The sequence below is a fragment of the Ischnura elegans genome, chromosome 3 (assembly GCF_921293095.1).
Source record: "Ischnura elegans chromosome 3, ioIscEleg1.1, whole genome shotgun sequence".
Lineage (NCBI taxonomy): Eukaryota > Metazoa > Arthropoda > Insecta > Odonata > Coenagrionidae > Ischnura > Ischnura elegans.
Window position 1 is genome coordinate 13,453,474 of NC_060248.1, and position 14,901 is coordinate 13,468,374.

Sequence of the window (14,901 nt, forward strand, 5' to 3'; positions counted from 1 at the left end):
TTTTTAATTATTTAAAAATATTTTCGTTAAATGTTTTATTGTATACTCTTTGGCACTGTAAAATTAATTTTTAATGCTTGACCAGTTTCTGGTACCTCATTGTATTCATTGACCCCTAATCTGCACGTCCACCACTGTAGTCGACTGGGACGTGTCAACAATGCTCTTCGTAACTGTGTTATCTCTATCTCTGTGTATCTCTCTGTCTCAGGGTCTGGAGGATGTGGGCTTTGGACACCTGTCTTCGCAGCCTGGGATGGTGGCGTCGGCGCGGCGCCTCAGACGCCACGGCGCACTCCCACCTCCCTTCCCCAATGGCTGGTTTGCGCTCATGGAGAGCGGCGAACTGCACCCGGGTCAGGTGGCCCACATCTGCGCCCTCGGTGAGTGCAATTGCATCGCCATCCCGATCACATCGACATTGGTACACTCAATTGATCGTGGGCTTAATTGTTATTGTGGCGAAGGCAACACTCAAGAATTCAGCACATATCACGTATATGCCAAACTTTTAGTTTTACTGCAATTGCCTTCAATTTGTTCATTTCAGACATTTGCACGTACATTAGGAGTGCATTTACTGTGGAGCATTAAAGAAAGCACGGGAGGCGACAAAATAAAATATCTACCCATCCCTACGCCCACTCACCCCAACAGGATTTTGGCCTCATCAACAGCTTCTCGCCATCCATATTGGTCCTGCACCACATTCTGTGTTACATTTGAGCCTCTGCGTATCTTTCTGCGCATGATATCCCCACCGTAGTCTTGGGTGGCGGAGGTGGTCGTCTGCCTTGTGGAAGATTTTCAGCCACCATTCTCAGTGTTGAGTCCAGATCCCTCCTCTTCATGTTGCCAGCCCATATTAATCTTCTGGTCTGGGCAATGATATCGAGATCTTGGCAGTAATCCGTTGGTCCGTTTCCTCCAGATGCCTTAGTTACGTAATAAAATACAAGATAAAAGTTAACAAGAGAAATCTACATGAAAAGACGAAATATTTAATTTGTTGACAGATAGGATGCGGCTTAGGTTATAGAATTATTATGTGTTAAATGTAATGGGTAACGGGTATTGAGGAGTGAAATTAGAGTGGAGGAGATCATTGTAAAGGCAAAAGCTTGGCGAGATATTCTGGGCAGAGAGTGTGAGCGGGAGGATCGATTTAGCATTCTAAAGTTGAACAAAAAAAGCAGTTCAGGGCAGTCAATGATCGAGATAAGGATATTCTAAAGTAGTTTTAAATCGGAATGAATTCGGAGGTCCTGTGTGAGGTTCAAGATATTTCTTGTTTATAAAAATTACGAATCAATAATAAGAACCCTTCTTGATAAATAATGAGTCTCATATAAGTCAGAGTAATCTTGCATTTTTTCCTCACTTTTCCTGTATTTTCAATTTGCTGAAAAGTTCTCTTGCTTCTGCTAAAAGGAAGACAGCAATGTCATGCCATTGAAATAATCTACATGATGAAATAGATTACTTTTCCGACCTTATGAGGTAGATAATTACCGGCGAAACTGGCTGTTCAGAACATTCAATCACAATCAGGGATCTGGAGCCAACAATATTGTATCGCACGTTACCGGACAGATTACAGGAAGATTCCAGTTGGGGACCATTTAATGGCATGAATTGAGAAAAAGTGTTTTTTTGGGCACGTGTACATCAAATCAGAAAATGGAGTATTTCACAACGCCATACCATCTCTCATAAATACGAGTACGTATACGTGAGAGTGAATGATGACAAGATCATCTCAAGTCAATAATCTGATGGTTTATTTGATGTAGCTCTCCACGCGTCTTTCTATCAGATAATCTCATCATATTTTCGTATTTTTCTCTTTTACATTCTCTATACGTCCTGTGCATATTCCTGTGGGGAACACATGTAAGTAATATTTGTTGCTGAGCCCTGAAAAAACTAGGATTCGTCAAGCGTGTTGTGGGAAGATTTTCGGATGAAAAAGGAAAAAAAGAGGTGCTATTTCGCAATAAATGCTAATCATAATTTCCTTAGAGCACTTCCTTTTTATTTGTAAACGGCTGGTGTCCTAACGCTCCCTGCCACACGCCTTTTAGGCGGCTTGCGGGTTATTGTGTAGATGAAGATGAAGTTCATTGTCTGGTCGGTCGTTGAAGTCTCCAGGAGTATTTTCCGTCGAAATTTCTTTTCAAATAATTACCTACCTTTTTTTCAGGGAATTGAAGAAATGGAAATTATAAAGAGAAAAGCATTACAATGCCGCTGATCCGAAGAGTTAGCAAATGCCCTGATTGCGTACGTGCATTCGGCGCTGAAGACAGTCGTCCAGAGGTCTGAGGGGAAACTAGAAAAGTACTCGTTTTGAATTATTTAGAGAGGAAAAACAGGGAATATCCTGATTTGATCGGACATTTTGAGCGAGTCTCATCCAGTAGGTGACTATGAAGGGAAGTTTCCATGCTGAAAGAGATGCAGGAACAATCGGTAAAATTATTTTCAGAAACAAATGCCACACGGGTCGCATATACCACAGGATGTTTAGGAAGTCTGTTGGCGTTCTAGTTATAAATGATGACGGAAATCACTACTAAACCAATCGAATCTTCAATATATCCGAGTAATTATTTAACGTTAAAATTAGTAATCACTTGGCTCTTTTGCAAGGATGGAGAGTCCGCCTTGCTCCTCGGTTGAAGGGATTAATTTCACACTATCCATATCACGTCCTGCTCGAATTCCTTATTTGGACCATTTTCAAGAGCCGTTGGGCAGCAATGGTTGAGCGCTATGCTGCTGACTCAGGAATGGATATTAGAAAACATTTGTCATAAAATTCGCACATAGTTACGACTTCCAGCCTTTGTGTACCATATCGATGTCGAATTATCCTCAAAATGAGGAAGAAGAAATGATAGAAGGGACGATAAAAGAATTAGGAAAATGAAGGAATGATAGTGAAGTGACAGAGAAAGGGAGTAAAGCAATTAGCTTAGTAGGTGAAAGTGGGTAAAACGTTAGGAAAGGATATTGATAGGGAAAGATCACCACGGCACAAGAAGCGAACGAAGGCAACGGATCTTTGGCAACACAAATAGAACGAAACCCTAAGGCGGGCTCGCGAGGATACACTCCCGGGGCAGGGATTGTAAGCGCGAGCTTTTCGCCTCTGCACCCAGACGGGGGAGGACAGGAAGGAGAAAAGAAGGAGGCGCCGCCGCCGCGATAGGAGCCCAACGACGCCTCCTAGGACGGGATAGGGAAGGAAGGGAAGGGACGAGGAATCCCGCACCGTCACAAAGGCGGGCGGGTCCTACCATCAGCGAAACCAGACATCAGCCATTGCTATTCTAACAACTTTGGAGGATCATCCTATGAGGGAGAATAATCCAACGATCAAATCGTTAGATGATCTTTGGCAACACAGCCAACTTACTGAATAGTATGTTGGCTGTGTTGCCAAAGATTGCCTCTTCAGTAAGCGACTGAATTTCCCGGTGGTTTAGCTGCGCCTATCGTATTTTGGTTGGTTTTCTGGAAGTTAGGAAATGTCACTCCCCACAAAAATCACTCGTGCCTGCCTCTCAGTCGCAAAGATATATTTAAACGAATCATAGCTCTAAAATATACCGAGTTTTCAAAAATTTTAATTCATCATAAATTAAAATTCTAGGGGTAATCGGTCTCAACCTTGAGAGGAAATGGGGAACCACCACCATGGGGATGACGACGTGTTTCTCCTTGTTGCGCAGGTGAGACGTTCGCCGTGTTCCGTGAGGAGGCGTCGGCTGGCGCCAGGGCGCACGTGCTCGGCGCCTACTGTCCCCACCTGGGCGCCAACATGGCGGCCGGAGGACGGGTCCGCGCCGACTGCCTCGAGTGTCCATTCCACGGGTGGCAATTCAGAGGACGAGACGGACAGTGCACTTCCGTGCCATACTCCACCAACAAGGGTGAGCCAATCCATGTATACTCACATCATCGCTCTTTTATTTCCTTTCTGATCAATCTTCTATATTATTTCTTCTGTATAGATACCTTTTTCTCAGCTTATACGCAACCAAACTCTACAAATGAGGTACCAAAATGCACAGAATTTATTAGAGAACATGCGACGGCATATCTTACTTCCTAAATATTGCTATTGTGTCTTAAAATTGGTTTTTAAATAATAAAAAAACAAAAAAAAAACCGGTAAATATTCCTGACGTTAACGGCGCACAAACTGATACATTTGTTCATTTGCAACAATATGTCGCATTCTTTAAATAACTTTTATCAAAATGCGGCTGATTCCACATTCAAGTCTCCTGTTGATACGTAAGTATGAGTCATCATGTGCGTTTAACAGAGGATAGTGTAATTAACTCCAATGTTGTGTTTAAAGAGGTCCTCTGACCTCAATTTGTTCATGAACATTCCAATTAAATTTGTACATAAGACCCTGCCTTTTTTTCTACGTTTTAAAATTAGAAACGCGCCTATCCCTTTGTGGACCTGCATTGAAAAGAGCGGGGGAAGCTCGCTGGGAGCGGGCGCAGCACGCTCGTCTCCTCTCTAAAACTGGAATCACACGAGCATTTTTTCCGTCCCTTAGAATGATAGTTCCAATGATAGATTTTCAGGGACCAAAGCAATGATCGCTCGGCCCATAATTTTCTGAATCACGCGGTCATTTCCACCGTCCCTTTTTCCATCGCCTATTCCGTCACTTTTAATGTTTAAAACCGTTTTTCAATAAAAAAAAAACAAAACGGTGTTGGCCAGTGACTCAGCGAGGGGGGGTTTTGGGGTATAAAACCCCCCCCCCCCCCCCAGAGCTCAGTATAATTTTTACGTTTAATCCATTTTACTTAATTGGATTAATATTACTTACAGAATAGTGTAAAAAACTAACAAAATATCCCTCCGAAAGCCGTAAAACTCACCATTTTGAACCATTTATCTTTAAAAAAATTCTGGGGGAGGGCCCCCGCCCCTCCCGCTTCCCCTGGAGGGTATTCCATACCCCCAAACTCCACAGTATTAGTTTCGCCTAAAACCCCCCCTAGATTTAATTCCTAGCTGCGCCCCTGGTGTTGGCGACCATGTGTTATGATCACGTACTCCTGTTGGTACTGCCACCAGCACCCGCGCGAATGTTGTGATAACGTGTCTCCCCTCCTGCAGTTCCAGAGTTCGCCCGCGCCAAGCGATGGCCTTCCATCGAGGTGAACCACGTGATATTCGTGTGGTACCACGCGGAGGGTGCAGAGCCGTCGTGGGTGCTGGAGGAACTGCCTGAGGTGCAGAGTGGCGATTGGCAATGCAAGGGCCGCTCCACATTTCACGTCAACTGCCACATCCAGGTATGAACTACAATGCGTTATGCCCAATTTGATTCCAATCTACACGGTTACCCGGTAGTGAGCCACCTTTAGCAGTGTGGCAGGGTGTATTTATCCCTACGTGCACTTGGCTAAATGTTGGTGCTACCAAAATTTTAGCGTGCAATTCCGGGCCTTGGGTTATTTATCACCAATTGTGCACCATTCATTCCACTAAATTCGAATGTAATTAATCCCAGATGAACATAGCAAACACCTTAAACGTACCTACGGCATTCTAGAATAATTCGTGCACATCCATTATTAAAAAAAATACATATCGGTTGCAAAAATTAAAAATAACTGTGCACCTAAGCTCTCTAACGAAATATCATTTTTCATATGACTTCTGTTGCGGTCTTTGAACATGCTTCGTTAGAATGAACATTTAAATCTTTCCGACGTTAATCCTGATTTTGTGTTTACATTATAATATACCGTTAAGTGTCGTAGGGTCTCTCAAAATGTCTTAGAAATCGTTGGCGAATATTTTACCCGGAAACTTATCCAAAAGATTATTCTAACAACAAGATTTAAACGACGCCCAGACAATGGCGTTCATCTTAACTTTGGTGGTAGATTCGTAGCGCTAATTACGTTATCGTAATAACCCTAAACTTTCCTTGCTGGTTATTGCTACACACACTGCGGATCATTGATCAGGCCTCTATCATGGGGATCTCATAAACTGGCAGTGTGCTTCAAATGATTCTATGCATAGCCCATGTGCTTCGAGGTTGAATTTGATGTGCCCAAGACATTTAAAGCAGTTTCCTTGATGTCGGACAACTGCTTGTTTTCCCAGATTCAAACTCGGGAAGTAGAGTCAAACTCGCTTATAACGATCACGCATGTAACGAAATCCCGCATATAACGAGGCGAGTTCCCAGTCCCTTGGACTTTCCTATAATCGACAATGTTGATTTCCTTTCATGTAACGAGTTAGGATGTTTCGAAATCCCCGCAATTACGAACTATTCTTTGGCCCCTTGGGAAATTATTTCCTTTTAAAAAAAATTAAATTACGGCCATCTTCGCTACTTAACCGTTCCTTACCTCATTATCAGTTGCTCTAACCTGTGGCCATCACCACATAGTTCTACTGTTGATCTTAGAATCCTTCCCTTTACAGCCGTTTGATGGAAATAGTCGGACGATGGTTAAATGTAACGGATCTTTGGTTATTTAAAGGCGATTTAGGGAATATTAGCCAGCAATGCTGTGATGTTAGGGCAACATCCTTTAATGTGGATATAACGAAATCCCTTTTGTAATAAGTAGAACTATGTTCACTGATATTCGTTATAAGCTAGTTTTACTGTATAATGCATCCTGCGTTTCTATTATTTAATGATTTTCGAGCGGTACCTATGAGTGTCGACTGATTTTCCACTTTTTGTTTCAGGAGATTCCCGAGAATGGTGCTGACGTTGCTCACTTGAATGCTGTGCACTCTCCTCTGCTGACATCTGGTGGTGACCTTCGGAAGTCTGGGGGTTCACGACTTGCGAGCCACTCGTGGGTGGCATCCTGGGCACCCAATGAGGACGAGAGACACAGGGCGACGATGAAGCTGAGACACGAGCTGCGATTCCTTGGCAAATACCTCATTATGAGCAACGACATTGTGGCCCATCAGGTAGGGGTTGGTGTAAACTGTGGGGAATTGAATGCTGGCATGAGGTTGCTTTTGCAAACACTTCATCATGGGTAAAATGGTCTCCATCGATTCTGGGTTTCACCGCGTGGGATTCGTTGGTGATGACTGTTTCATGCATATCTATGAGAGTTCGCCTCCAGGAATATAAAACTACCACAAAAAACTATTTCAACTATCTTCCATTGCAGAGCATGCCTAAAGTGAATGTGGACACATAATTTAATTTGACCAAGCAACAATTGTAGCTAAGGGAAAGATGTTATCTAAGTACAGTTGAGGACCTCAAATCCGGAAAGCTTGGGATCAAAGGGTTTCTGGATTACTGGTTTTTCTGGATTTCTGGTCTTGAGGGCCTTCCCAAAGATATTTCCCATTTTTAATAACTCCTCTTTGATTTCAAGCTGGACAGGTGAATTCTCCATTTCTCTAAGTCATATAATCGAGAAGAGTGAAGCTGATGACTTGTTTCATCGCTCGTATTTTGTAGTCACCTATGACACCTCTACGTAGATGCTTATGTTGCAAAGTAAGCCGTGAGCCATTCTGGATTTCTGGTTTTCTGGGTTTCAGGATTCCGTGTTTGAGGTCCTCAACTGTATAATCCAGGGAGCCGTAGAAATAATCAAGAGAACATGAGCAGGGATGTCATGACTCCACTGCTTGTGGAAGAGAGTCATATGAGGAAGAAATGAACCAATGTACCATCTTCCACCTTAAAAGTACTGGCACCAACATGCCCAATAAAAGTTGACAAAAAACCTCAAGCCGGCATTTGACCTGAGGATGCCATTTGAAATGTTGGCGAAACTGTTGTGACCAACAAATCCTACGAGATGAATCTCAGAAGCCTGGAGACCAGTGGCGGATCCAGGGGGGGTTGCATGGGTCATGACCCCCACATATTTTATCAAACATTTCAAATCTTAATTAGTTTAATAGTTTTTGTACCCTTAAATATCTAAATTTGTTCAATTTCATCTGTTTTTAAGAATAAAAACAAAATTTTTGGTTCCAAAATGTATAAAAAATGGGAATTTAAAAAATTTTACATGGGAGAACCCCTCTCCCATGCTCTTGCTGGAGACATCTGCAAATAAACGCCGTGGAAAACTATGAGTCAACTTCATGGATAAAATTACTCAAATTAGTAATTTTATATGGTGAAAGACATGGGCACCTTGGCACTTATGGGATACAAATTTTTTGGAAAGAAAATTAGAGAATTATTTTAAAGTGAAAGTTGGTGATGATTTAATTTTTCTGTACATATCTCATAAGAACTTTTTTCACATTCAGCTATACATTTAAATATTTTGTATCATTACCACCAATAGCAAGGAAATAACATGTTAACACTTACTACTTAGGGGCAGCTCTGATGTTATTGCTGCCATAGTCAGTGGCACAGCAAGGGGGGAGGTTTTGGGGGTTAAAACCCCCCCAGAGCTCAGAGAAATATTTAAGTTTTACCCATTTTACTTAATTGGATTGATATTACTAATAGAATAGTGTAAGGATAAATAAAATATCCCTCAGAAAGCCATAAAGCTCACCATTTTACACCGTTTATCCTAAAATTCTGCAATTTATTAATCTCGCACCTACCGCTTATCCTGGTGGGTATTCCATACCCCCACACACCCCGGTATTAGTTGCACCTAAACCCCCCCCCAACCTTAATTCCTGGCTGTGCCCCTGGCCATAGTAACCAAGTTGCTATGAGTTACCATGCATGATGGTTTTTCTACTCCATTGCTACTGTCTTTAGATTCCCCTCGACCCTTGCCCAAAAAATACCAAAAGCATTCCCAAAGAAATTCATAAAAGGAAATGGAAAATTTTCCAATTTTTCCTGGATGTGATGGATAGATGAAAGATGGCCTACTTGTGGCCATAGATATGGACTTTGGTGCATTGGTGGCAGGAAAATTTTGATTTGGACTCTATAGTCCCACAAAATTCTCCCTCTTTTTAATTTATAAGTCCCTCCTCATCTCTTATCTGACCCTCCCATCACTCTCTTTTCCAACAAAGTCCTTGCTTGTTACTCTCCCTGGTCTCTAAATACCCTTCCCTGAACTTCACCTCCCCTGCCACCATTTTCAAATTCTCCTTGAAATGCCACCTAAACTATACACCACTTTCCAACCCCTATAAGTCCCTCTGTTAAGATTTTTTGGTTTTGCTATTTATATTGTTCTAAATAATTTTTATTTATATACTGGTCAACAGGTGTACGAGCCTTCATGCCAGTTTTGAGAGTAAATCAATATTTAATAAATATATAATGGATGAAGTTTTCATTGTTGAATAAAATGCACTCTCTCTAGTTATTTTGTAGTAATTCATCTTGAAAGAAGAATTTCCATAAGAATGTAAAAGTAAATTTAATAATATCCTTTGTTCATTTTCATGGTCAGAATTTTTAAGATAGTTAAGATGAAAGAGTTATGAGTTCCCTTTGATTGCAATTAAAGGCAACACACAGTTGATGCCAATTATGATTTAATTTCAGATTGGACCTGGTTATGTCGTGCTTAACATTCAGACAATCTTTGGCAAAGTGATAATATTGCAAACGGTCACCCCTATTGAACCAATGATTCAGAAGGTGACCCATAGACTGTATGGATCAAAGTTTGTAATCCAGCCATTTGCTAACTTCATGTTCCTCGGGGAGACGATAATGGTGAGTTCTACTTTGCCTCATTGGATATGAATAACTATATGGTATTTAATAGAATGAAAGATTTTCTTACATGTCACTCATTATGATTAATGTAATTGATAGATGTAAGAATCACTTCCATATAAATATGAAAACCTTCAGTCATGTCTGTAGGCCTCTATTAGGAAGAACTGGATTCCTCTCCCATTAAATGATGGTTTAATCGGACTATTGTTTTGGATCGGTGATTGTGCCCCACTATAAATTATGGCTAAGTGAATAGACGTTGCTCAATGTAGGCAAGGTTTGTCACCCACGCGCCCCCAGGGTTTTTATCGTCTGGGATGATGATCCAATCACATTGTGCGATTCACGCTAGATACATTTTTATCTCACCTATTTAAATGTCCATCTTCCATCCTATGGGCTACAACCTTTTTGCAATGGAAAGGCTAATAAGATTCCTTCCTAGGGTACCCTTGCCAGATAGGCTCCAAGGCTCTTTGCCAGATGAAATGTAGTCCATGTGATGGTGTCATGTAAAAAACACTGTTGGAAAAGGATATGGGGAAGCTAAGATATATCGAAAGGGAGAATGGAGATTAATGAGGGGTAGCTTAGGTATTACTTGGGAAGCTGGGTAAGAGAGAGGGTTATATAGAGTGAACAAGTAAGTGACAAGATTCTTGTGGTAGAAATTGTGGCAAAACCCCATAACCTTTTGATAGTTGAAGTGTATATGCCCATTAGGGACAAGGAAGTAGATGAGATTTGTGAATAGCTTTTGGAAATTATAACAGAAGTTCGGTGTAAGATAAATCTATTGGTGATGGGAGACTGGAAAGCCTCATTTGGTGAAGGGACGGATGGAAACATAATAGGAGAAAGAAGAGGGTATGGAAGAGTCCATGGGATATGAGGAGATATTAAATAGAATACATCATGGTAAGAGAAACAATTATGAATAGTGTGAAAAAATCAAGCAGCTTCCCTATGACAGATGAGGATTACCATTACTGATTGCTTATTAGATTCATTCATTTTAACATTCACAAGACTGAGGAAAATCAGTTACAAGGGTGCTGACTTACAAAAAATATTGGGGGGGCTCAAACCAGGGACCTTGCCCCGGTAAATTTTATAAGTAGTGAATTTTAAGTTTTTAAGCATTTTAGAAGAGTCATATGATCAACATTAGAACCCTGATCACTCGAATCTCGATATCTGGACACTCCGGGGAAAATCGACAAGCCTGACACATTTTTTCCTCACATCTATAACGAATTTTCGGGGGGGCTCGGGCCCCATGGAGTCGGTGCCACTGATCAGTTAAGTGAGGCAATGGCATGTGGAAGTTCTGAAGGGGTCTAATTGTAAGAAAAGGGAATATCAGGAAAGAGTGGAGAACAGTTTTTGGTGTTGGGGAAGATTTTTGCATTGGCTATCAGCCAAAAGTTGGTGAGCCTGGTAAGGTTAATATTTCTGTACACGGTGCTATTCATTTTTCTGTACTACGAGTCACCCCATATAATGTAACATGAGTGGTTTATATAGTTGATCACTACCATTAATCATGCGTTTTATTCCCCACAAAAATGCCCCACTGCAAGCCAGCCGACATTTGGGAGATAGGAGTTATGCAGACTACAGAGGAGAGGTGGGATAATATTGAAACTGGAAGCTACCTCGGGTAAGGTTGGCTAAGAATTCAATTGGATATGTTGGCAATAGAAGGACAAAGAAACAGTGAATAATGGGGGAGATGATAAAGCAAATGGATGGGAGAAGGTAGGGGAAGCACGTGGACCCAGATCAAGGCTAAAGGAAGTACTTTATATGTATGGGGAAATGAAAATGGATTACAGTGGGAATCTAAGATGGCAGGAGAGGCTTAATAGAAAAGACGTGTGAAAGTGTGAAGAAATGGAAAATTTTCAGAAGGAAGAATAAGTGGATAGAGTGGTCAGTGGTTAGATAGAATGCGGTGAATTGCTGGAACACATGCGAGAATGCATGGACGTGAGATGGCAAAATAACTTCTGTTCTAATTTCGTTCATGCATGAAATCTTGCTAATGCATGTATCTGATGAGGGGAGTATGATTATCTAGTGGATAGAGTGCTTAGCTGCCAATTTAGGGGTTACATGTTCAAATCTCTGGTGAAGATTTGGGCTCATCAAATCAAAATTCTTGTGAGTGGAATGTGACCCAGGGAAAGGAAATGGCACCACCACTACCCTGAATTTGTGAAATTCACAGCCTGTGGCCTAGTCTGGGGTGAGCTCTGACTTCACTCTTCCAAACCATCCTTCACAAAATAAAGTAGATCAGATCTGAAAATGAAGTAGAGGAAAGACATCTCTGGTGGACAATTCAGCTCTCACTGCATCCAATTGGTTATGTTATTTAAAGTTTCAAACTGAAGGCCTGAAAAGAATTGAATGAATGCTCTTGTTAGAGTGAAATTTAGCCTGCAATCAAAATTTACGCTGCTGAAATATACCAAGCTGTGCAGTGATATATTTTTTTATCACTTAACATACATTTGTTGTAACCAATTAGTAAAAAAAGGTATCACTGGTGATAAAAATTTTTGTTGCCAAAGTGTTAATTACCAGTTATATCAATTTGTTCTAAAATTTTCTTCATTTTGTGATGCCAATTACCTTTATATGACCAAGTGGATGGAGATATAAAAGTTATATGTATTGCTGATGTGAAATTGATATATTTTAGCTTATATAAATGGCGTATGATACTATTTGAGATAATTCAAACTAATTTGTAAGCATATGACCAGGTATTGTATTTGTCTCTCCATGTACTTACTTGGTAATGTCCAGTGCTGTAGTTGGAAAAAAAATTCCTCCTGGTTTCCAGTTTTTTGTATCTGGTTTATTCTTTTAACTAAATAGTAGAAATCACATGTGCCTTATAGTTTGTCTATAAGTATCCCTATAAAAAACGTCGTGGAAAGTGTAAGTTCAAGGTTTGTAGAGGAAACAAATTATTGCTTTTTTCCCATAAATTGGCTACCAATGTATGAATGAAGTGAAGGAATTCTTTCTTTTTTCTAGTTTGAACGTGATATGATGGTTTGGAATCACAAAATGTATCTCGACAGACCAATTCTTGTGAGCGAAGATCGAGCTATCACCCGTTATCGACGGTGGTACGGACAGTTCTACTCGGGAAGCAGCGGCGTCAGATCAAAGACTGATCTGCTCAAGTGGTAATTTGTTTATCCCTTCTTATTGGAGGATTGTGATGAGACGTTTTGACTTAAAGATTTGACATTGTTGTGACTTGAGACTCCTTGTCTCATGGTTTTGTGGTATTTATTTCCAAATCCTACCAAATACACGAATCACCAAGAGTTACGGTTTTGGTGTAGGTGGGTTCATTGTGATGTGCTATGAAAAAAAGCAATGCAATTTTGACTCAGTTTTTAGATGACACCAATATTCACTATCGTATAAACCACATGTACTTGGTTTTTACTATTTTGGTATCAGAACTATTAAGGTAAATTGCTAGGCTGCAGGCTAGGACAGGCACAATGCCACGGTCTGCCATGGAGGCAGATGCAACCCCATGAATGTTTTGAGTCTCTTCAAAAATATTGTGAGAGATCAACTTAACACAGCTATACATAGTTAGCAAATTATCACTTTCCCTAAAACCTTATAAATGAATAAAATTTTATAAATTCATAGCTGTGCAATTTTTTTTAACTCCATTAACAAAGTGATGTAAAGTGCCAATGAAAGTTTTTACTTTTAGCATTGAAAAGGTTGGCAGTTGAATGGCATTACTGTCTTAGGGCCCCAAAATACATTTCTGGTTCTGGTTAGGAACAAACGAGAGTTATTGATTTTAGTGTTGTTGCAAAACTGTCCATTCATCTCATGTTTGAATGCCATCAATCAACATCCAATTTTTTAAGCGAAAGCTTTTCACAAATTTTAGGTAGTAATAGATTCCTCTTACTTGACAATTTTTTAAACTTTGCTGTCCTGAATATAACTTTGCATTCAAGTGTTTAATGGATGCTTTTTTCTCTTCATTGATTGGTGAACATAACTGGTGATAACATTAAATCTACATATTTGAAAAATGATCTCTGAGGATTTTTCGAATGCTGGGTTTGGAAAACTTTTTGTGATTCCGTTAATTGTCTGTAGGGCATACAAGTTGTAAAACTACCAGGAAAAAAACTATATTTTTCTACGGTTCATGTGCATGAACAAATTATACACTCTCCAAGAGGTGTTTTAATTAAACATGTGTCAGCATTGATGTACAAATGTATATTTTGTAATAAATGCAACATGAAAATACCATGTCTATTATCTTCCTAACGATTTCATCTAGTTCATATATCACCCATAATGATCTCAAATGAGTGATTAGCTCCTCTCTCCAAACTCAAATCCCACCTCTGCTCTACCTCCCACAAATCCTGAATTCTTTGTACCTAAATATGTCTCATGTTGGCTCTATAAAGGTCTTTTTAAAGACACCCTTCAGCTGTTGTCCGTCACTGAAGGTTCTTCCTAATGAAGGGACTTTCATATCCACAACAGACAGTGGTTGTGCAGTTACGTCTTGCGCTGTGTAGTCACACCTGAATACCGTCCCAGTGAGAAATGGGTGGTGGAATCCACGTGGAACCCACGTGGAGATGTAACGTGGATACCACGTGTTTTTGGTCGTGGAATCAACGTGGAACCCACGTGGAAATTTGGTGAAAAAATTAAAACAGCAGTAGGTGCTGTCCTAAAACCATTAAAACCTCAACCACTCTATATCTAAACCTTCTATATATGTGTCTACGATTTTTCATGTGCTCTCATGGCTGCCTTTCCACGAATTATATAAAAATAGAATGTGCGATACATTTTCACATAACTAGCGTGGTTTCAGGATGATAAATGACGCAATGTCACCAGAGAGTTAAGTTCCACAAATTACAAATTCTGTTTAACATTTTATGCTAATCACCACAAATCCACTTGAAATCAACGTGGATTCCACGTGGGTCCAACCACTCAATATCCACCACCACCATATATCCACGAGTCAACGTGGATTCCACGTGGATTCCACCACCCATTTCTCACTGGGGTGGGAATAACTTGCAGATCATTATAGTATTAAAGCTTTCACAGGTGGTGTCCATATGCATCACAGAATTATTTTTAGGTGTCCCTGCATAAAT

At 40.4% G+C, this 14,901-nt stretch overlaps 1 protein-coding gene across 2 annotated transcripts in view; it reads left to right on the top strand.

Annotated features, from left to right (window-relative positions):
- The window catches only part of LOC124155461 (cholesterol 7-desaturase nvd), a 71,109-nt gene extending 57,089 nt beyond the window's left edge, over window positions 1-14,020 (top strand). For both annotated transcript variants that reach the window (XM_046529293.1, XM_046529292.1), the window contains exons 3-8: window positions 212-383; window positions 3,738-3,938; window positions 5,155-5,333; window positions 6,757-6,990; window positions 9,527-9,700; window positions 12,758-14,020. In XM_046529293.1, the coding sequence (XP_046385249.1) occupies window positions 212-383; window positions 3,738-3,938; window positions 5,155-5,333; window positions 6,757-6,990; window positions 9,527-9,700; window positions 12,758-12,916 (1,119 nt within the window). In that variant the 3' untranslated portion in view covers window positions 12,917-14,020. The remainder of the gene's footprint in view (window positions 1-211; window positions 384-3,737; window positions 3,939-5,154; window positions 5,334-6,756; window positions 6,991-9,526; window positions 9,701-12,757) is intronic.
- The last annotated feature ends 881 nt before the right edge of the window (window positions 14,021-14,901 follow it).